General features: G+C 41.4%; 1 protein-coding gene and 1 pseudogene across 5 annotated transcripts in view; one reads left to right on the top strand and one right to left on the bottom strand.

Annotated features, from left to right (window-relative positions):
* Positions 1-397: 397 nt before the first annotated feature.
* Positions 398-23,389, top strand: part of NR3C2 (nuclear receptor subfamily 3 group C member 2) — a 330,847-nt gene continuing 307,855 nt past the window's right edge. The window contains exons 1-2 of one of the 5 annotated variants that reach the window (XM_073892336.1): positions 398-446; positions 8,022-9,780. In XM_073892336.1, the coding sequence (XP_073748437.1) occupies positions 8,024-9,780 (1,757 nt within the window). In that variant the 5' untranslated portion in view covers positions 398-446; positions 8,022-8,023. Of the gene's footprint in view, positions 447-1,156; positions 1,253-1,936; positions 2,068-2,423; positions 2,767-8,021; positions 9,781-23,389 lie in introns of those variants that run through there. The other 4 variants (XM_073892338.1, XM_025874290.2, XM_073892337.1 and 1 more) reach the window with 4 other exon arrangements.
* On the bottom strand, positions 12,007-12,122 carry LOC112826268 (U4 spliceosomal RNA; annotated as a pseudogene).

Genomic DNA, 23,389 nt, shown 5'->3' with positions numbered 1-23,389 from the left:
AGCTGTCACCGGCCACCCCAGGCCCGAAGAGGGGGCGCGGAGAGCCGCGCTGCGGGGCTCACGCGTGGAATCATCCCGCCGTACTTCCCGGCTTCCAGGGCCGCCGCCGTCAACGCCCGGGAGACCAGCAGCCCCGGGAGAGGGGCCCGCTTGAGGCCGGGCCGCCGCTGCTGGGGGCGGGCGGGCGCCCGCGTCCCCTTCTGCGCGATTTGGCGCTGCCGCCTCTGCTCCTCCTGCGGGGTAACAACACTACTGATCTATTGCTCTACCCACCGTCAGTAGGGCCACTGCCGGGATTATCATCCTCTCCATCCTTACCGCCGATCTGCTAATATTGGACTTGCTGGTGGTGGCGCCGGCGGCGGCGGCGGGAGTCTCGCTGCCCTCACCCCCACCCTACCCCCCCCCGCCCCGCGCCCCAGCTTCCCCACCATGTCCTAGAAAAGGTGAGTGCAGCGACAGTCACTTTGCGCTGACAGCGGCGGGAGGGGGCCCGGGGAGCGCAGAGGCGGCCCTGGGGAAGACAGGGTCCGCGTAGAGGGCGCGGGTGGGCGAACCGAGGTGGGCTGTGGGCAGGAGACCAGGTGCCCGCCGGGACGCCTCCGGGCAGGGGTGCTGGGCGAAAGGCGAGCGATCGCGGCGGTTGTCCCTGCAAAATCTAACCTACATTTTGCAAGAAGCTGAGATCCAGGGCAAGACCGGCCCTCCGTAAAGGAGGTAAAAACTTAGTAAAAGAGACACGTCCATTCCTTTAATAATGAATAATTTGTCAGCGCAGGCTGAGCCGCCGCCTCCTCGCCTGACCCGGCGCTAGCTAGGTTCCGGACTCCCCTCGCTCCTGCCTGGCGCCCGTGCTCGGCCCGGTGCGATCGACGCCAGGCTCCTTGCCTGGCCGGGAGAGCGCGCGTGACGGCGGGCCCCGCGGGAAAGTTGGGACACTTGGCTGGGACTCCCGGCTGCAGGGTCCCGGGGGCCGCTCCGCGCAGGGGACTGCTGAGCACCGGAGTCGCCCCCGCCGCCAGGGAGTTCCCTACCTGGAGCGGCGGCGAATTCGAGTCTTCCTGGGTTCGGGGTCTGGAATCCCGAAGCTTAATTACTGTAAAGAGAGGAGGGGCCTTTGGGCACAGACAGGTTGACCACCACCCCCCCTCGCCCTCCGACTTTGGCGGGTGCGAGGCAAGGGTGAGGCGGGAGGCTGCACAGCTGCCACCACTGGGCTGCGGGTCGCCGAGGGCCGGGGGACCAGATTTAGGTGTGTACGTCACTGGTGCTGACTCCGGGCCAGCCGGGAGCCCAAAACGGAGGCTCAGACGCGGAGTCTCAAAGTCCTTAGAAATCAAAGTTAAAGAAGCCCTTCCTTTTGCTTAGTAACTACAGCGTTTGGGTGGGCGAGCGGAGAGTCGAGGTGGGGGCGGTTGGAGGGAAACCGAAATTTCTTCTTGCAGACACTCGATCCTTAGAAAACACTGATTCCTTCCCCTCCTGTGTGTTTCTCCCAATTATGTGCCCCCTCCCACCCATTATAAAGAAGTGAATATCCTCGATGGTAAGCTTTCAAACTGAGCTAGTGGAAAAATCCAATACTAAACTAATAAATGCACCAACAAAATCATAAAGGGGAGCAGCAGCTCTTGACCCTGGCACTTTTTTTTTTTTTTTTTTTTTATGGGGTGGGAGAGACGCTGCGTTTAAAGGGCTTTGGCTGCACTGAAATCACCCGCTTTTCCTGCACGGTTAAAACAAGGAAATTCAAATCGAGTGGGAACGTGATCCTCTTGCTCGCTGGCAGCGACGCTGCGGCTGCTCGTCTGAGAGGTAACTCGCAAGACCGAGGAAAGGGGCGGGGAGAGGAACCTTAGGGGTCGGGTAAAGCCCACTAGGAGTCATCCCCTGCGCGCGGACGCTGTGGGCGGTGCCTGGGCCAGGGCTGCCGCTCACCTGGCGCTGCAGGTGGAGAGCATGAGGGACCAACACCTTGACTGGATCTCGGAAAAACCGACTTCTTCCGCGTCACCACACTTTTCACGTCTTTCCAGATAGCCTGAGGTCAGCCAGGAGGAGAGTCAGGTGGGCGCGAGCAAGTTTGGGGCAGTCGAGCGAGAGGGGCGGGGGGCAGCGTGTGGAGGGTGCCTAGTGCCCAGTGTCGTAGCTGCCGCCCGGCACCTCAAGCACCCGCCGTGGCTGCGGCTTTAAGGGAGCTGCCGAGTCTAGGCTGTGTCGCAGCAACTTTGTATCAGTCATGTCGCCCTCCTGGTGACTGACAGCCGGGATTGTCCAATGAGAAACCCGCCTGGCCTGTGCGGCGTGGAGACTTGCTTCCCTCCGGGCCAATAGGAAGGGCTCAGGGGGGCGGGATAGCAACCTGAACTTTATCTGGACATGTGACCACCCCGGCCCTGGAGCTGGCCCACTCCCCCTCCGGGCTTTCGCCCGCCCTCTCTCCCTCTCTCCCTTCCCACTTCGCCAGCCCTGGCCCTGGCCCTGGCCCTGGCCCTGCCCCTGCCCCCGCCCCCTCCTCTCCGCCCCTCCGCGCCCGGGGTGTCATTGGACCGGGGAGACGCAAGCCAACTTCAGGCTGCTCGGAGGAAGCCCGAGCAGTCACCTGGGTGCAAGAGCGTTGCTGCCTCGGGCTCTCTCGCTGCAGGGAGAGCGGCACTCGCTGGCCTGGATGTGGTTGGATTTAGGGGGTCTCCGCAGCAGGGGTGTCGTGGCGTTGGCGAGCGCTGCAACAGGTAGACGCCGAGAGACGGACCCCGGCCGAGGCAGGTGTGTAGGGGTGCGCCGCGGGGCGCCGCTTGCCGGACTCGGCTTGCGGCCGCGGCGCGGGAGCGTGCACTTTGCAGGGAGAAGTGGCTGCGTAATCCGGAGGCACAGTCAGTATGGTGCTGTGTGCTTGTTGTTTTGTTTTGGTTTTCCACTTTTTACCCCCTTTGGCCGCCAGAGGACTATTTTGGGAAAGTTTGGCCACTTTGGATAAATGCCCTCTGACGAGCAGCTTTCAACCGCCTTTGGCAGTGGGAGGTCTACCTCCCTTCTCTTTCCCCAAGGATGAATTTCGGATCGTTTTCCTTCTAGAATTTTTTTTAAAGGACGTTTGAATAATATTTCTTTCCTCTATCAATTGCGGAAGCACCCAAATCTTAGCTGGAAGTGTAGTGGATAAGGGCAGTTGAAGGAGATACAGATCCTGATGTAGCCTGTAAAAAGAGGGCTCTGGAAATTAGTGCATTTCCCGTTCCCTAGTATTTATAAAACTCTTGAGAGAGGCTAATGCTTTCTGTGGCAGCAGTAGGAATTCCAAAGGCAGGGGAGGAAGGATGAAGCTTCTTTAGGTGTCATCCGTACCCTACTATACTGAACTTAGGTGCATGGCCTTTCCTACTGAATTTTAAAAGACTGGGTTTAAATCATAATGGTTTATGTCACCTTCAGTTTTAACTGTTTATTATAACCTGGAAGTTAGAAAAACTTTGATAGACAGGTTTTGAAAGCGGTGAATTTCTAATGCACTTAAATTGCTTTTTAACATTTGTATGGCCATTTCTTTAGGTGCTGTTATTGATGGTATTTACATAGTAATGATAACAGCGTTCTCCATCTGTGAAGTTTTTAATTTTATGTTTGAGTTCCATGGCACACTATCGTTGAAATGCCTGAGGACAGAAGTTTAAAAAAAAATACAGGGGAGCTTTTTCCTTTAAGGGAGACGTAGTTTGGCTTGGGGATTTTGGAAAGATCAGGTGGCTCAGTGAATTAGGTGAGTGAACAGAAATCAGGTGTGCTCAGTTCTAACTGGTTCTTCCGCTCTCTTAGGTGACCTTGGGCAGGTTTCTATCATTTACCTCATGTATAAAAGAGAACATAATAATAGTTCTGTAGTAGGTATGACAGAAAAATAGTTATATACAGCAAACTTTCACAGCGATGCAACCAGTGAAAATTGTGAAATTCTTAAGGTTCTGTCTTTTAAGATGCCGTATTATAGTGAAATATCTATAGAAAATATGTTTTAAATGGTACTATGTTTGGGGGATATTAAAAGTGAAAGTGTTTTCAGACAGAATACAAATTCACAAGAATCTTTGTTAATATTCCTGAAAAAAAAAAAACACCGCTATTTCCTTATGGAAAAGCGCAATTTAACACAGACTGTAAAACATAAAAATTTTAAAGTCAGGTTTTTCCTTTACCAAAATAGTGTTTAAGAGCATATGAATGGCTTAAGGTAGAACTTTTGTCAGTGCTTTTCCTTACTTTTGTGAAATTTCCTTTATGTTTTGGGGGAGGCCATTTGCATGAAAATTAAAGGGTCTAAATGGTTTTTGTCTTTGTCCCAAGAGAGCCTCTTATAGTTTCTGCTGTAAGGGAGACAAGTCTGATTTTATATAAGCTAGATATGTATACATGAAGTGCCTGCTTCGTCATCTAGTTTAGTAAAAAAAAAACTTTCCCTTTACCCTCTGGGTATTAAGTCCTATGAGGAGTATAATCATCAACTAGTATTTTCAGTATTTATTAGTACAGGTTAACTGAAATTCTGCTCAAGCCATGGTTATTATGCCATTTCCAAAAAGACAACCGGGCTTTCCTGGACTACATAGGAAATAAATGCCTAACCTAATCTATTTGTTTACAGAGAAGACTGAGTAAATAATGGGAACTCAGCATAAAATATTTTAATACTCCTAAGTTTTTTAAAACTCTGATCTTTAAAAAGGTTTGCAGTGGAAGCCATGCAGATACTAGATGTCCTCTATTTTTTTTGTGCCTGACAGTTGCCAACCTTTATTTACTTTGTTGAGAGGTGCATTTAAAGTTGGTAGATGAAGACAGTACCTTACACAGAACTAATTTAGATTTCAGCAAAGCCTTTTGCAAATTCTTTAATGATAGCCCTGTCAATAACATGGTGAAATGCAGGCTGTTTTGTGTTATTGTTAAGAGTTCAAGGCTAGCCAAACAGGACTTGGAAAGTTGTGATCAGCTGCATGATAGTGATAGGTGCTTCCTTGTAGAGTGCTTTAAGATTGTACTTGCCTGCTATCTCCCATATAGATTCTCTTCGAATCTTCGTGTAGCTTTACAAGTCTGAGATTTGGTTCCTGCTTTAGGGCAGAGTGATGAAAGGCATCCCTTAGAATATTAGTAGGTGTTGTGGAAAAAGGGGGCAGTGGCCAAGTTATTTAGGGGACGCTGGAATAAAAAGGAAACAGGTTTCTGCACTGTAAAACTTTTCAGAAGTTTAGCATGCAGATTTGCACTGTGAAACTTCAGAAAAGCAATAAGTGATCATCTTTTCCAAAAGAACATTTGGAGGTTGGATTTTTGGAAAGGGATCTGGAGATAGGGATTCTCCTTTCAGACTGTTGCTTAGGGTTGGGGTGGGGTGAGGGGGAGTGGAGATGAGAAAGGAAGCTGTAGGTGGAAGAGGGGGAGGCTGGAGACTTTGGATGTCTCTGTCAAGGGGCCCTAGGCAAGGGTGACCTCCAGGCATTAGAGTAGAGGGTTGTGCAGTTTACTGAGATACAGAATGTGGGTTTATGGACAGGGTTCAGGACGGGAGATGGGGGTTGCTACACAGAAGATGTTCAGTTTTGAGCATCAATTGACATGTTTCTTGTGTTTAATGAATTTGGACCTGAAACATCTATACCTTAGATGTGCATCTATTCAAGTTTGGTATGGGGAGGACAGAATATTCTTAGGTAGAAGTAGAAGCACAGAATGCTTGAATTTGCAACCTATGGTTACAGCTAAATGGTTTTTCAGTAAAGTAGAAAAGGTCAGTATTAGCAGTTTAAAAGTCCCATTTCAATACATATATATGTGTATGTTTGTGTATATATACATATTTCAACTTGTCTTTTATCCACACTAAATTTTTTGGCTGGCATTACCAGATAAACACCTCAACTGTTGTAATTTGATTTATTTTCCCCTGTTTTGTGTTGACTTGTGATTAGGAATTTATAGAATAATGTTCTTTAAATAAAAGGTTCCATGCTAGATTTTAGTGTTCACAAATTGTTGATTATATTATAAGAGCTAACATTTTTTTATTTGTACTGGGCTATCTGCTTGGGATGCAGTGGTGAAATTAACAAAGTTTCTGCCTCCTGAGAACTTAAAATGTAGTGTAGAATACAGAGAAGTAAGAGATAATTAAAATAACTTAGACCATTTAGGCATTACATGTCATTATAGAGCCTTGTGATATCTATTGCCAATTTATTTAGTAGAGCCATTCTGTTATTTTTCTGTGTTAATTACTGTAAGTTCTGTAGCAGAAGGACTTCCTAGTCTCTTTTCCTGAGGGGAAGCTAGAGGGAATGGGGGTAGTGAGTGGCCAAGGGGGAAAAGGATGAGAGGCCTAAAGTAATATTGGTGTACAGAACTGCAGAAACTTCATCAGACTTTTATCTGGATCATGGATTGTTGACACACCTGAAAGGATTTGAAAAATGCATACATAATGATTTTAGCAGTTTTGTATATTAAATTAAATTTTTACTAAGAATGAGTTAATTTTCTTTAAGGTAGGTTTCTTTAGAGTGGTGGTTCTCAAAGCAGGGGGCATTTGGCAATGTGTGGAGACATTTATGGTTGCCACAGCTGGATATGGGGAGTGCTACGTGCACCTAGTGGGTAGGTGTCCGGGATATTGCTAAACATCTTACAATGCATAGGACAGACTTTCACCACAAAGAATCATCAGGCCCAAAATGTCAGTAGTGCCAAGGTTGAGATACCTTGGTGTAGAGAGAGACCTGGGATCAAATTCCAGCTCTGCCACATAGCTATGTGGCCTGTGCCTTGGTTTCCCCAATGTATTATTTGGATACTACTTTAATCAATCTTATAGGGTTTTTAGTGTAAATAAGAGGCTCATAATGTGGCATCGGATTATATAGTACATAGGATTATGTAAATATAACACAATTATTTTGTCTATGAAATGAATTTATATAGAGAGCCAGTAGATATGATTGTATATCTAAAAAAAAAAAAAAGAAAAAACCTGTGGGCTCCCTGAGGATGAAGACTGTGCCTGTTTTGTTTATCACTACAGATTCAGTGACTGGTTGTAGGCCCAGGATGTAGCACGCACTTGGTAAATATTTGTGGAATGAATGAACACATAAATTGTCAGGACTCATCTCAAACTTCCGTCATTTACTGCTGAAAATAAAACTGTCTCTGCTGGAAGTCTTTATAGCACAGGTACCACTAAGTAAGGATGCGTGTCAAAGTCCCTGCCGGCATTGAAATACGGAGAATCTACTGCTGACATTCCCGAGCTATCATACTGCCTCTCTATGGAGCTATGGACCATCTTAATTAATCAGGATACATGAATCTTTACTTTTCAAAACTGACATTACGTTATTCTCATCACTAATCCATTTTCAGAAAATCTTATTTTTTAAAAAAATATTTCTTAAATTATTTTTCCTGTGATAATTCACTGGATAACTTTAATTTCGTATTGAGAAAGGGTAACATTGATTGTATTTCCGTATTGTTTTTAATAAAGCCATGTATTAGATATGGAAAGCAGCTTCCATATGCTTGAAAGACTCCAAAGGTTTTGGAGTTAGAAGATTTAGTTTTAAACCCAACTTCATCACTTACCACGTCTTTGACGTTGGGCAAGTCACCCACATCACTAAGCCCTTCCTTTCCTCCTTGCCTGCCTCATCAGTCCCCAGGATTACTCAGAATATTAAATAAGTTAACATTTGTAGATATTCTTTGCAAATCTAAAGGCTGTATTATAGCAAACATGTTACTTTTATTTAGATGCAAAATAATTTTGTGTGATTGCTGCTTAAAGTCTAGCTTCTGGGCAAGTTATATAGTCAGTACTGTTAAAAAGGTAACAATTTTAATGTAACTAGAAGTAATGCTTATAAGTAGAATATGTATGTATCGCTTAGTAAATGGAATTTTAGAATGTCTTCTAGAGTAATATTGCTATAAATGACTCTAATTCAATTTTTTAATATAAATTTATTTGTTAGCTATGGAGACCAAAGGCTACCACAGTCTCCCTGAAGGTCTAGATATGGAAAGACGGTGGGGTCAAGTTTCTCAGGCTGTGGAACATTCTTCCCTGGGACCTACAGAGAGGACCGATGAGAATAACTACATGGAGATTGTCAACGTAAGCTGTGTTTCCGGTGCTATTCCAAACAACAGTACTCAAGGAAGCAGCAAAGAAAAACACGAACTACTCCCTTGCCTTCAGCAAGACATTAATCGGTCTGGGATTTTAACATCTGATATTAAAACTGAGCTGGAGTCTAAGGAACTTTCAGCAACTGTAGCTGAGTCCATGGGTTTATACATGGATTCCATAAGAGATGCTGACTACACCTATGATCAGCAGAACCAACAAGGAAGCATGAGTCCAGCAAAGATTTATCAAAATGTTGAACAGCTGGTGAAATTTTACAAAGAAAATGGCCATCATCCTTCCACTCTAGGTAGTGTGAACAGGCCCTTGAGATCCTTCATGTCTGACTCTGGGAGCTCTGTGAATGGTGGGGTCATGCGTGCCATTGTTAAAAGCCCTATTATGTGTCATGAGAAGAGCCCATCTGTTTGCAGCCCTCTGAACATGACATCTTCAGTCTGCAGCCCTGCTGGAATCAGCTCTGTGTCCTCCACCTCTGCCAGCTTTGGCAGTTTCACAGTGCACAGCCCTATCACCCAGGGGACTCCTTTGACGTGCTCCCCTAATGTTGAAAATCGAGGCTCCAGGTCACACAGCCCAGCACACGCCAGCAATGTGGGCTCTCCTCTCTCAAGTCCATTAAGTAGCATGAAATCCCCAATATCCAGCCCTCCGAGTCATTGCAGCGTAAAATCTCCGGTCTCCAGTCCTAATAATGTTACTCTGCGTTCCTCTGTGTCTAGCCCTGCAAACGTCAGCAACTCAAGGTGCTCTGTTTCCAGCCCTTCCAACACAAATAACAGATCCACGCTTTCCAGTCCAACTGCTAGTACTGTGGGATCTATCTGTAGCCCTGTAAACAATGCCTTCAGCTACACTGCTTCTGGCACCCCTGCTGGATCCAGTGCAGCCCGGGATGTGGCTCCGAGTCCAGACACACAGGAGAAAGGTGCTCAAGAGACCCCCTTTCCTAAGAGTGAGGAAGTAGAGAATGCCATCTCCAACGGTGTGACTGGTCAGCTTAACATTGTCCAGTACATAAAACCGGAGCCAGATGGAGCTTTTAGCAGCTCATGTCTAGGAGGAAATAGCAAAATAAATCCTGATTCCCCATTCTCAGTACCAATAAAACAAGAATCAACCAAGCATTCATGTTCAGGCACCTCTTTTAAAGGGAATCCAGCAGTAAACCCATTTCCATTTATGGATGGCTCATATTTTTCCTTTATGGATGATAAAGACTATTATTCTCTATCAGGAATTTTAGGACCACCTGTGCCCGGCTTTGATGGTAACTGTGAAGGCAGTGGATTCCCAATGGGTATTAAACAGGAACCGGATGATGGGAGCTATTACCCAGAGGCCAGCATCCCTTCATCTGCTATTGTTGGTGTGAATTCGGGTGGACAATCCTTTCACTACAGGATTGGTGCCCAAGGTACAATATCTTTATCACGATCGGCAAGAGACCAATCTTTCCAACACCTGAGTTCCTTTCCTCCTGTTAATACTTTAGTGGAGTCATGGAAATCACATGGCGACCTGTCATCTAGAAGAAGTGATGGATATCCAGTTCTAGAATACATTCCAGAAAATGTAACGAGGTAAGTTGGTTTTTTCCTCCTTTTTTGAAAATGATGGCTTTATAAAATGTTGAAAAAGTATTTATAATTGATAAATTTAAACACGTTTCCGTTGACTGTTTTACATGTTTTCAGCGTGGTCATTTAGTGCCCCCTCTTTCCTTGTTGGTATAATGTTACTGCTTTTTTGAAGTAGAGAAACAAAAAATCTTAAAATCTTTTAGAAAATATTTGTGTTGATTGTGAAGGAGCATATATGGGCATCCCCTCCCCCCTTCCCCATTGCCTGTTGTAGGTGTTTGGGAAAAGTTTTTTTTTCTCCTGCCTGTTACTATATTTAGCAGACTAGTGTTAGATTATTTTTTTCTTTAGCTGTACACTGGTTTACTAGAATTGTTTTACATTTGTTTCTTTGTGGTCTTTTTCTTAGCTTTTTTTTTTTTATTCATCACCTCATTAGTTGTGAAATATGGAATTGAACCCCAAATCTGTTACCCACAAGCTCTGTATCCTCTTTGTCCTTTTCTGGGTAGGTTAGTTGTATGTAAGTCATGGTTTTCAATGCAAATAAATCATTTCCATAACTGTTGAGGGCTTTTAAAGACTCAGCACATCTAAAATTACTAAGTGGACAGTCTGGCTTTCTTACTCCTCTTGGAGGTGAAATAGGTCACTGCAGTTTTGAGTTGGTATAACTTTTAAGATCTGCAAGAAGACAGACTTCACTTACTGTAAAATATCTCCTGACTTTCCTTTTTGCAGATAGCATGTTGTATATATTTAGGAAAAAAACAAGGAAGAGGCTTTCGATATGACTGTAAAGGGTGGTTCTAAGTTATACGACGAATACTTGCATTGGACTTTGCTTCAGTACTGTTTTTATTACATGGTTGTGATAAATGATCCCTTTATGGAACATATAAAGAAGAAATGTCCTAGATATAGTTCTTTCCTTTGGCATTTAGGAATATGTGGGTTTGTCCCTTAAAAACTTATGTTGTAGGAAATATGTTCATCCCATTAACAGTATAGGGTTTACATGTATTTCTATATCTTTTTCCTTCTCTTCTCTTATGAGCCAAAAGCTGAAACTTTAATTCGTGCATTCTTTTCCTTGTCATTGATTCAAACCTTGCTCCTCTTGCCTTTATGGAAGCAAACATTCCATTAAAGGATACGTTATTACAGTTCTCCAGTCTCCATGGCATGAATGATCATATTCTGATACTACCTCTCTTAAAATCTGAACCCTAATGCAAGGTAGCTTAAGATCGCATGGCTTTCATCAGAAACAAACTCAGCATGTGGTCTCATGCTAGTGCATTGTTTTACTTTTGGAGAAGGAAATTTTGCACATGATATCGATATTTTTGTAAGTGATGTTTTTAGTGAATTAGTATGAGGGAGTACAGCCTAGTAGATATGGGCATGGCTGCCCGGATTGAAATCCCAGCTTAATTGATTTGTGTCCCTGTGTGTATCCCTTCATCTCTGGGCTTTTAATTTTCTCATCTGGAGGAAAAAGAAAAAATTCTATAGTACCCATCTCAAAGGTAGTTAAGATAATTGAGTTAATTTTGCATATCATCTGGTATGCAATAGGGATTCTATACGTTTTAGCTGTGACTGTTAACATTTGATTAGCACAGTCTTTAGCTTTCATATTCTTTAGTTTTGTGTTTTCTTATATGAAATTACAAAAGAGTTTAAAGAAATATTTTATACGTAGTTGAAAGAAATATTTGTTGATAACTCTTATTAAATTCTCTTATTTTTTATGGTTGGGCATGCATCATACATTTGTCACTACATATTTATTTGCTTTTATAGTTTTGAAGGCTATTGCTTTGGGTAATGATATTTCTGGTAGCAATAGTAGAGGTAGAGTAGATAAAATCATTAGTTCTCTGCTTTGTTTTGTTCTGTATCCTATTTCTGCTATTTGATTTGTAGGTTTTACACTCAATTCCTGAAGCCCCTCCCAATGTTCTAGTGACCCATAGCCTTAAACATATTAATATGAATCAGTGACCTTGAGCCTACTCTGCATTTGTGGGGCACTGGAGGTGTTGTTCAGTGTCTCTTCTGGAGTACTCCAAAATTCTTTACATACGTGTTAAATATAGTCAGAGGGGTTCATTTTGTTTACATAGAGGTTGGTATTATGCTAGTTAGGGTAAGTTTCCCAAAAACTTTAATAACAAAGCTTTAATGTTATGAAGTCTTTTACAGCGTACTGATTCTTGACAGCTTTTTCTGGTGAGTATTATTCAAACCAATTTGTTTTAGGAAAAGTTTTCAATTAGCAATAATCGCACCTCGGACAAACCTCATTGGCTACGATACTGCCACTGTGCAAAGCTGAAACCTATTTGTTTTGATCATTCTCAGAATAAAGGCTTAAGGACCGGAAGATACTTAGGTATTTTTCTAGATTTCAGTCCCCATGTTACAATATTTAATTTAACCTCAACCATACTTCATCACCAGTCTCTTATTATTTAGTGTCTTTTGGATCAAAATCCAGCCTTTTGCTCTATATCTTAATATGGGATGATGATACCCCGTTCCGGGGGATGTGGAATATTAAAGAATTACAGGTTGTGGAGGATCAAGGTGGTGTGTGACTGTTCCTAGGTTTCGTAATAACCTTTGTCTTTAGATTGAACTCTAAACTGTTTGCTAGTAGGTCTCAAAGTGTTGTTTGGGATTCCTGAGACCCTTTCAAGGAGGTTCATGAAGTGAAAGATCACACCTCGGTAAAAGGTCCACTCAAAATGGAGGATAGACCAGTGGCTTTTAATGTAATAGTTTATGAAAAGTTCACTAACATGGTTTCAGATCCACGTTGCAACTAACCTTTAAGAAATTACTCACAAGCAGTTTTCAATGTAGTATCAAAGAATCACATCTGCCATTATCTCTAATGACCATTAAAATGCTCGTCCTTTTTCCAACAACATACCTGTGCAAAGCCAGATTTTCTTCATACACTTGAACCAAAACCTATCACCACACATTGAATGCAGAAGTAGATAGTAAAATCCAGCTGTCTTCTATTAAGTGAGACAATAGACTTGCAAAAATGTGAAACAGTGCCACTCAAGTTTTTGTTTTGGGAAACAGTTATTTTTTTCACAAACATACGCTTTTGTTAACACGTAATAACTTCTTAGTTTTAAATGATTTAAAATGAATATTAGTTTTAATCTAATACGGTAAATAGCATTAGATCTAACTTACATAAACAAAAGTTTTTTGGCATCCTCAGTACATTTTAAGAGTGGAAAGGTGTCCTAAGACCCAAAAGCTGAGAATTGCTGATCTCTTTTAATCTGTACACCCTTTGGAGGTTAATGAAAAAAGAAGTTATTATTTTGTGTTAGCCTCCCTGAATATTATGCTGAGGAGGGAGTACCCTATTCAGATAAGAAAAATGGTTCTCATCTAGTTAATTTTTCAAGCTGATAGAAGTGAGTAATGGCTGTGAAGTGTGTGTTGTCCTCCGTGGGCATCCTGTGAGAGCAGTGACGAAAGCCATCTGTCTGTTAATCATTTCTAGTGAGTGGATTGCCTGGCCACCCAACTGTAAAGTAAATTATGACAGAAGCTGAATGTAGAGCTTTGAGGATGGACACTGGACCTGGTTGGGTCATGTAGATTGGAGTTTCCCTGTCAGGACACAAACAAAACTGTGACCTTGGTGAGTCACAACTTCTCTGGGCCTCAGTTTCTTCATAAAAAGTGAACATGTTGAATTCTGTGCTCTCAGAGGTCTGCCAGCCAAACTATTGTCTGTGAAGTTTCCTTGGAGTTCTGTATGTTAAAAATCAAAATAGAGTATCCTTTAACAGATTTGCTAATCTGGTTTCAAGTATATTTGAATCACAGGTGTAGCTCTCTAGTTTCCAGGGTGTTCTGGATAGAAAAATGTCATTTTCACTTATCATTTGAAAGTCAGTAGGGGTGAGTTATTTTACTTTGAAAAGCAGAGTTTTTTTTATCAAGTCTTTTATAAAATTTGATACAATGAATTTCTCGTTCTTTTAATTTACACTCTTCCTTTTGAGAGCAGTGTTTTTCTGTTGACACAACATTGATGTTTATGGCGATGGTCATAGTCACTTTGATAGCATCATAACAGTGCTAACATTGACTTAGACCTTTGAATATAAAGTTCACTGTTTCAAAGGGCATATTCTGGTAGGCTTCAAGACGGGTAATCAGGTATTTATCTTAATTGTGCTGCATTTTTTTTCCATGATAGAAGGAAACAATTTGGTAAATCACCTGTAGTTGTTTTTTATTTTTCAATTGTCCCTAGAGTTTTTTAAAACTCACCTCCTGTAATAAAGCAACTTTATTAGCAAACTTCCTGAGTAAACCATTGAGTTCTGAATATTCTCTGTGTAATGCAAAGTATGAAAAAGTGATGATTGGGGGGGTGTGGAATTGGATTAATTATTGGTGCTTACTTTTATAAAATCATTAAGAATTACTGAGGTCAGGGGCTCCTGGGTGGCTCAGTCGTTAAGCGTCTGCCTTCGGCTCAGGTCATGATCCCAGGGTCCTGGGATCAAGCCCTGCATCGTGCTCCCTGCTCCGCGGGAAGCCTGCTTCTCCCTCTCCCCCTGCTTGTGTTCCCTATCTCGCTGTGTCTCTCTCTGTCAAATAAATAAATAAAATCTTAAAAAAAAAAAAAGAATTACTGAGGTCATTTGGAATTGAAAACATGAAACTTTCTTTTTCTTATTATTTGTCTCGCAATATTGATTTTTGAAATTGCTAGTGTACCTAGAATTTCTCCCGGTTAGTATTCTAAATAATATTTTTAGAAATGATTTTTCAATGAGACTTGCTTCTCATGATTCATTCACTTCCATTCAGTTATGGTATTTTTGGTGAGAGTAGTGATAATTTTGTTGAAAATAAAAAAAAAAAACCCTTAGTGCTTTTTAATGAATTAAATCACTATGTACAGTGCAGCTTGATAAATTTTGCTTTTAACATTCCAAGTGTCCTAGGTTTATATGTCAATGTGTCCACCTTTTATTACCTAAAGTATTAGTATACTTAGAACTGTTCACTTCATACTTAAAAAATGGAGATAAGAGCCCTGGTTTCAGTTAAATAAACTCAAATTATTCAACGTCAGGCTGTTTGCCTGCACAGCAGTGTTGTGCTAAAACTAGGACCTGGAGGTGTCGCATTTATGGATTTGATGCCTTTTGCACTATTGAAATTCTGGATGTGTCTGACCTTTTCTATACTTGTAATGTTTAGAGTAATACCAGATGTTATGATGATCACAAGTAATTTAGGAGTAACACTTCACTTCCCCCGATGCTTTGATGTCATTAATTTTTTTCTCCAAAATATTTTTTCCACGCTTTCAACTGTTGGCTTTAGCTTCATGCTACTCATCTACTGATAAAATTTCAGTTCTCCTGCCAAATAATGTATCATTTTCTTTCATTTACTAAATTCAAATCAAGACAAAAATATTTGCTTCATTATTAAATTTAAATATAGCCATTAAATTGTATATTGTTGTGGACTGCGTTCCAAAGTTTATTAGTGAAAACCCAGGAAATATAAGTATGTTACATGTATAGGTCTTCATCTTAAATTTTAGAATTTCTAGTTTTAAACTTGTCAAGTATAGGCTTTGTTTTCAGTTTTGAGAGTTTTATTTTGTTCTTTATATAGTAAAGTAATGATGAAGTTAAAATGTAATTACATATAAGCACCTGTTACTTAATTGATGCCTGGAAACCTCTGGATTTTTGATTGTCAGTGGTAAGGCCCAGGCTAAAATTTCTTTGTAGAAAAGAGGTAGAAATTCCTTGTATTTATGCAAGAAATAGAAAACCCTAGTATAAGGAAGGAAAGAGAACAAACACAAAGTAATTTGAATACTTAAAAATTCCCTAGGGGGAGAGAGTGAGCTAATAACTGTGACCTGAATTCACAACTGCAGCTTGAGTTAATTTTATCAATGAGGACTCCTTCATTGGCATGTATCCTCACCTTATAGATGAGGAATTGTTGAGACATAGAAACAAAAAAAATTGTAATCTAAAATAAAATGAAATAAGGTTTATAATGGGCAAAGTCAACTTTGGGTATTCTGATGGTAGAAGATTAGGCAAGTTTTGGAAAATGGAGAGTTGGGGTGGTGGTGGTCAGAATTGATATTTATCCTTAGTCTTAAAATTTTTGCAGGGAGTAAGAGTGGTCATTTTCTGATGGAGGGAGTTACATGAGCCAAACTTGGAGATGGGCAGAAAACACCGAATATGGTCCGGCTGTACGGCTGACTGCGACACACAGGGAGTTGGGGGGGGGAAGGCCTGGAAGAGGTTAGTTAGTTGGAACTCGAAGGGAGTGGAACTTGAAAGTCACACTAAGAAATTTGTACTTAATTTGGGAGGTAATGAGGAACTATTGAAATGTTGGAGCAGGGAAGTGGCATGAGCTGAAGTGCACTTTGGAAAAACCTTAATTAGGCAGTGGTTGTGGGGTGGAGCCTTGTTAAGAAGTTATTGCAACAGTACAGGGGGATGGGAACTTGACTCTGTCCGGTAATGAAAAAAAGGGGACAGATGTGAGGTATTACAGAAGAAGCCCTTGTAGGAGTTGATTTTTGTATAAATTTTTTTATTTTTTAAATAATCGCAAACTTAAAAAAATTAAGTCCATTATGAAGAATTATAAAGAAGGTCATTCTCTCACATAGCCACAATATAGCCATTAAAGTCAAGAAATTAACATTAAGTTACTTGCTTTAGACCCATCTTGTACTTTTTCTGCCCCAGTCCTGGAGTCATCTGCTTTTCCAAGGACCGCCTCCATTCCCGCAGATACTCTCCTGCCTACGATTGGGGTCTAACTCTTGTTCTGGGTCACAGGGCCACATTCCCCCAACAGATGCCCTCCTTATTCCCCTCCAGCACTGACCCCCCCCGCTCCCCCGCTGGGCTATCCTCTCCCTGCTTGGGTTCTGATACTCTGCACTAGACCTTGTGTACACATGGACACATGAATACCCCTCCCCACCCTGCATTAGGCATCAGAGCTACCCTTGGGCTTGGTGTCCCACTGTGGGCCATGACTGCTGTCCACACCCTATGCTCTACTGTGAATCTCTACTTTGCTATGTCTTGCCTAATGGTTTTAGGACTGAAGTGTGATGGAAGAGAAGGGAGAGCACTTGATACTTCCGTAGAAATGGAGGGAGGGTCAAGTATGTGGAAAATCAGTGAAAACTCAGCATGTTGTAAGTTTAACTGTCATGGATATGGTGAGCAATAAGAGAAATGGAGAGGTCAAGAAGAATATTAGCCTTGGAGAAGAAGTGATGATTTATCTTGGATACATGAGTTTTTAGTTCCAGACTACCTCTGACTGGAAGAGTTCTCTCTCTATAGGCAGAAATGTTGATCTGGAGATGTAGGAGGCCTCTTCCTAGAAGTGGCAGTTGAGGGGGGTCAGTGTGAGTGCTGTTGCCCATCGAGAGACTGTATATATGACTCAGGTGTAGTTTAAAGTGTATTCTGGAGGCACCTGGGTGACTCAGTCATTAAGCATCTGCCTTCAGCTCAGGTCATGATCCCAGGGCCCTGGGATCGAGCCCCGCATCGGGCTCCCTGCTCTTCGGGAAGCTTGCTTCTCCCTCTCCCACTCCCCCTTCTTATGTTCCCTCTCTCGCTGTGTCTCTCTCTGTCAAATAAATAAATAAAATCTTTGAAAAAAAACAAAGTGCATTTTGCTAGGAATTTGGAGGAACAGAACACCATTTAGGAGATGAGCAACATATCCTAATAAAGGAGACAGGGAGTTGTTTAGAGAATCAACATAGTGCCAAGTCATGGATGCCAAGGGGAAGAATCAGGTAGTCTTAGATTTTCCAAATTAGAAGGGCTCTAAGGCTATCTATAAATCCAGCCCTAAAACTAAGGTCCAGAGAGATTACATGCCTTTTCCAGGATCCTACAAAGCAGTTGGTAACAGAGCTGGGAGTAGATCCTGCCCTTTTGTCTATTACATTATCCTTTCCTTCGGTAGGAGGTGGTGGTTCAAAACCTGATGATGGGGTGAGGACCGGAGATTGGACTGAATAGTTGGTGCTGGTGATTTTTCAAGAAGGAATTCTGTAGAGTGGTGGGAATGGGAATCAGACTGTGATTGGCTAATGAGTAAGTTAAGGAAGAGGAGAGACTTGGGGGATGCGGGCACAGTGTTTACCCTTGGGAGGCATCTGTTCAGTGGTAAAGAGAAAGGGTGAGAGAGGAGATTGTAGCACAAAGGAGCTGCAGGATCAGAGTAAGGATTGTGCTGGACAGTAGGCTCTGAAGAGGGTGGCGGAGGAGACTGTGCCCTGACTGAGCTGCAAGGTGTAAGAGGGAGGGCAGATGATAGACGGCGGCAGTGTCCTGGGATGCTGAGAATAAAAGGGAGACTGCAGGTAGCCACAGGGTCAGATATTTAACTGCCCCATTGAACCAGCGCATGTAAGCAGTTACTGGCAGCCAGCATCACTGTTTTTACAGATACGGAAACTGAGGCCCAGAAGGTATATGTGATTTGCCTAAGGCACATAGCAAAGGTAAATGAAGAAACAAAAACTTGAGATAGAGAAGAAAACTGAATGTCCTAACAAAAAAATAGAGAGATGGATCTTTTAAAAACATAAATCAGATTATGTGGCTGATGTAAAGCCCTCTGGCTGCTTCTCATTGTAAGCGGCATAAAGTAAACTAATCGAGGGCCTGAAAAGCACTGAAATATCAGACCTCTGACTACTTTATTTAGTGTCTGTTTTTTTCCTTGCTCAGTCCCCACACTGACTGACCTTTCTGTGGCTCAGACCAGCCAAGCCCCCTTCCCTCTGGGGGCCTCTCTACTTAGTGTTCTCCCTGCCAAGAAGGCTCTGCCTCCAAATTTTGGTTGTCTACCCCTTCTTGTCACTTGGCGTTAGCTCAGATGTCACCGTCTCAGAGGCCTTCCCTGACATCCTATTTAAAGTGGTGCCACCCCCGCCCAACCTTCTAACAACACATCACCTGCTTTTGTTGTCTTCATAGTGCATACCTGTCAGAAGTTATCTGTTTACTTGGCTTCCTCCAATTAAAATGTAAACTTCCTGAGAGCAGGGCCCTTAGCTGTCCTGTTTACCGGTACATTTGCCATACCTAAAACAGTGCCAGGTGCCTTGTTGATGTTCAGTAAATCCCCACTGAACGAATGAATGAATTGCTTAGCAGAAGAACTTGGGGCAGGCATATATCTAGAATGACTAAGTGTTGGTGGTTATGGAAGACTAATACAATTACTGTCAAATAACAGAGTTCTGTGGAGGTTAGCAAACAATTGTGGTGACCTCTGTCAGCATATTTTTAAGGATTTTCACAAAAATAACATGCTATTCTTGTTTTTTTTCTAATCTCAACATAATAAAGTAGTTCGTAATGATGTTTTACAATCTATATGGTGACACAGTCTTTATTTTGAGGTCGTTTATCTTTAATTTGCAAACAGTAAAATTCACTCTTTTGGGTGTGCAGTTCTAGAAGTTTTGCCAAGTGTACAGTCTTGTAACCACCACCCACTCAAGATAAGAATAGTTGTGTCACCCACTGAAATTCCCTTGTGTTGTCCCTTCTCAGTCAACCCCTCTCTTCATTCCCAAACCCTAGCAACCATTTATGTTCCCCATCTTTGTAGAATTGTTTTTTCTAGGTTGTCATATAAATGGAATTAAATTTTTTATAGCCTTTTAATTCTGGCTTCTCTTATCTAGCATAATGTACTTGACGTTCGTCCATGTTTTTGCATGTATTATTTCTTTTTAGTGGCCGAGTAGTATTCCATTTATGGCTATGCCACAGTTTGTTCATCCATTCACCTGTTGTTTCCAGTTTTTGCTGTTACAAATAAAGCTGCTGTGAATATTCACATACAAATTTCTGTATGAACATATGCTTCATTTTTCTTCAGTAAATACCTCTAGGTGAAATGGCTAGGTCATATGGTAGGTATAGGTTTAATTTTTAAGAAACTGTCCAGCTGTTTTCCGAAGTGGTTGTACTGTTTTACAACTCTACCAGCAGTGTGCAAGAGCTCTGGTTCCATTACATCCTTGCCCACACTTGAGAGAGACCATCTTTTTAATTTTAGACATTATGATAGCTGTGTAATGATAACTCATTGTCATATTAATTGGCATTTTTCTAATTCCTGAATGATACTGAACATTTTTTCATGTGCTTCCTTGCCATTCATAGGCCTCCTTCTCATGCCTGTTAACTCTTTTGCCCATTTTTATTGGGTGGTTTTCTTCTTCTTGAGTTCTGTTATCAGTGGATATTAATGTGAACTTTTTGACAGAAGACCTAGAACCAAGAGAAAGGTAGCTATTTAAATTTCAGGGGGAGAAATAATAGATGGTTTTCACATTATTTAGTACCTACTGTGTTCTTAATGCAGTGAACAAACCACATGTCTTCCCTGTATTCCCCTCTAGCTGGGGGGATGACTCACATGAGTTTATACAGCTTTTTTTTTTTTTTTTTTGGTTCTGTAATTATGTGTTTGATTGCATGATGCAGATAAGAACTGTTTCCAAAGATTAGAAAAGAAAGACTTCTATGTGGGCTGGAATAGCCAAGGAAAGCTTCATAAAGGAGGTGAATTTCAGTTGACATTTGAAGATTGGTGGTATTTGGTAGGGAGTAGAGAGTTATCAGAGGAATAAGCAACAGCACAGGCCAGGTGTTCGGACAGAGGACAAATGAAGCCTGCTTGGGTGGTTTAATGGTATTTAGAGAAAACTAGATTATAGATTTCTATGAGTGCCAAAAAGAAGTGTGTGGCACGTTTAATATGTCATTATTAAACATTCTCATAACCTAAAAAGTGACAGAAAAGGGTAGAAAGGTAAATATGGTAAGGGAGATAAGAAATAGTGACTGAAACGAAAAAAAGCAATTGAAAGGCTATCATACTGGTAATTCAAGCTAAAAGGATAAGTGCCTGAGTTGTCAGAATGTGGGCAAGGGGTGGGAGTTAGAGTTTGAAGGAAGAAATAATTGAATGCCAGATATCAGACCCAAAGCCTGTTCCTTTCCACTATGCCACTAAGTCATATATGCTAACAGCCCCACAAAAAGTAGATTGCCACAGGGTATAAGGAATAAAAATAGTAATGAGAAAATTTGAGCATAATTATGACTCTAAGAGAAAAGGAATGAAATAATTTTATTTGGATAAAGGTAAAACCTGATAATTTTGATACCAAAATAAAGTACTTTTTATTAGACTGGGGGAAAAAAAATACCCCTGGGAAATGGAAACAGGAAGAGCCGACTCCTGGTTTGACAAAGTTGGAAAGCAAAAAATGATGTAAATGAATCAGAAATGTCAATTTATGGAACTCAGACGTGTACACATGTATATAAATGAACAGAATCCTAGCTTGCTTGGAAGGCCATTTCTTGTGTCCTCAAGTAACTGGTGTTTGAATTAACAGTGCTCTTTCCAAAACTGGAAATGTGCTCATTTTCTTCCATCACATGTTAGAGTTTGTATTTACTTAATAAATATTTTTCTGATAAGTTTGAGAAGAGACTCCGAGGGCAAAGTTTGGGAGTGTAGAGATTTTAAATGGGAGCAGATATTCTTTAAATTTACACCAATTTAGATTCTCCCTGTAGTTTTGAAATGGAAATTATGTTCAGAGCAGCTTTTGTTCTTGAAACTAAGGTAACGTGGAAGAATATATGGTCCCACAATACAAAGTATTTTTTTTCTCTGTTTCTCCATCATTTTCAGACCCAACTGAGGTAAATGTACATGTGAGGTATTCCTTTGAGACTTCCGGAAGCATTTGAGTTTTCTGTATGTGGCAGAAATATGATAATTTTGTTGACATATACCCTGTATTTTGGACTTGGTTGCTATGATTCAGGTGAAAACAGCACTTTCCCCCCTCCTAAATAGTGTTTTTTAGCAACCTGAAGAAACTGACAGATGGGTTACTGAGTAGAGGAAGGAGAGGTTATAAGCACAATAACCTTTCATAGTGAAAATCTAGAGCTAAGAACTCTTATATAACTTCTGAAACCACTCCATGGAAAGGTCTTAGGTGTCTATTAGCAGGTACCCCTTACTTTTAAGTTAATGTTCATTTAAACGCTAAAGATTTTTATAACAGAGTATAACTGCGTGAATTGCACATTTGTTGAAGGATGAATTTGTTGCCAGTACCTGAGAATGGAAGAAATAAAAACCAAAAATCTAACTGTGAAAATGGCCTAGCCTCTATGATTTCATAACATGGATGAAATACACTTTTTTTTTTGTTTTAAATTTTAACTCTTGCCAATTTACTGTGGCAGAAATAATCAAATCTAGTATTATGAGGGTTATAAGGAGAATAGACCTAAAACAAGTTTTAAAAAATCAAATGTTGTTTTAACAGGGAAAATTACTAAATTTCTATGAATGTGTCAGAGTCTATATACAGCCTTTCTCCTCCACACATGTAAATGATATTGTGCATGCTGACCTGAGTTATTCAAGGCTTTTAATCAATGAGGAATGATCAAAGTTTGCCATACTATTTTTAGCATTGATGCTTCAGTTGCTTGGCTTTAAAAGGAGGTGCTCTTCCGTGGTCATTAGCTCAGGAGAGAGAAGAAAGACTATTACAAGACGGAAGAAAGGGAGATTTTTCAAAGAGGAATGTACTGCCACCTATAAATAACTAATACCAGTTCTATTTACTGAACTCCGTGGATCTGTAACAACAATGGCACTTAACCCGAAAAAGTTTTGGAAATGGATGGTGGTGATGGTTGCACAACAGTGTGAATGTACTTCATGCCACTGAACAATGTACTTAAAAATGGTGAAAATAGTATATTTTATGTATGTAAATTTTATAGCAAATAAAGTAGCACTTTATCTTGACAAAAGTGGGGGTGCCCTGCATTGATGAAAGATACTGAGGTGTACTGGAAGTCCACCGTGTGAGCCCCTGAGAGTAAAGACTAAGCAGGGACCATATCATACTTAGCTTTGACTCTTCTGCACTAATAAGTACAGTGTCATATATGTACTGTGTTCAGTACTGATTTTCATTCAGCAAGCATTTATTAGTACCAAATACTCTTTGGAGAACACAGGGAGAGAATTCTTAGAAATTAATACTAATTTCATTTGTAAAATTGTATGGTGGTCATAAGTGAATTTAATGTAATTGGTCAGAACTCTTGGTTTGTAAACAGCACAGGAAACCATCTCCTACTAGCTTAAATAAAACAGAATCTCTTGGCTCACAAAATGGGAGAAGTTCAAGGGGTAAACCTCCGGCTTGGCTAGATCCCAGGTTTCAAATGGTGGTGTCATAAGTTTCTTTGTCTTTCCATCCATTGCAGCTTTTCTCTTTTCATTCAACTTTGTTTTTAGAAGCTATGGCCAGCATCACTCCGTGCTTTCATTTTCATTAGATTTTGATTCTGGCAAAAGGATCAGCCCTTTTCTTGATGGATTATGATTGGCCTGGCTTGGGTCTTACAACTAGCCTGGGGTAGAAATAGTATGGGTGTGTGTATGTGTGTATGTGGGT

Source organism: Callorhinus ursinus, unplaced genomic scaffold (genome assembly GCF_003265705.2).
Source record: "Callorhinus ursinus isolate GAN/ISIS: 27379988/994484 unplaced genomic scaffold, GSC_fseal_2.0 scaffold4, whole genome shotgun sequence".
Classification (NCBI taxonomy): domain Eukaryota; kingdom Metazoa; phylum Chordata; class Mammalia; order Carnivora; family Otariidae; genus Callorhinus; species Callorhinus ursinus.
Note: the sequence above shows the minus strand (reverse complement) of the source record. Positions and strands in the feature narration are given on the sequence as shown.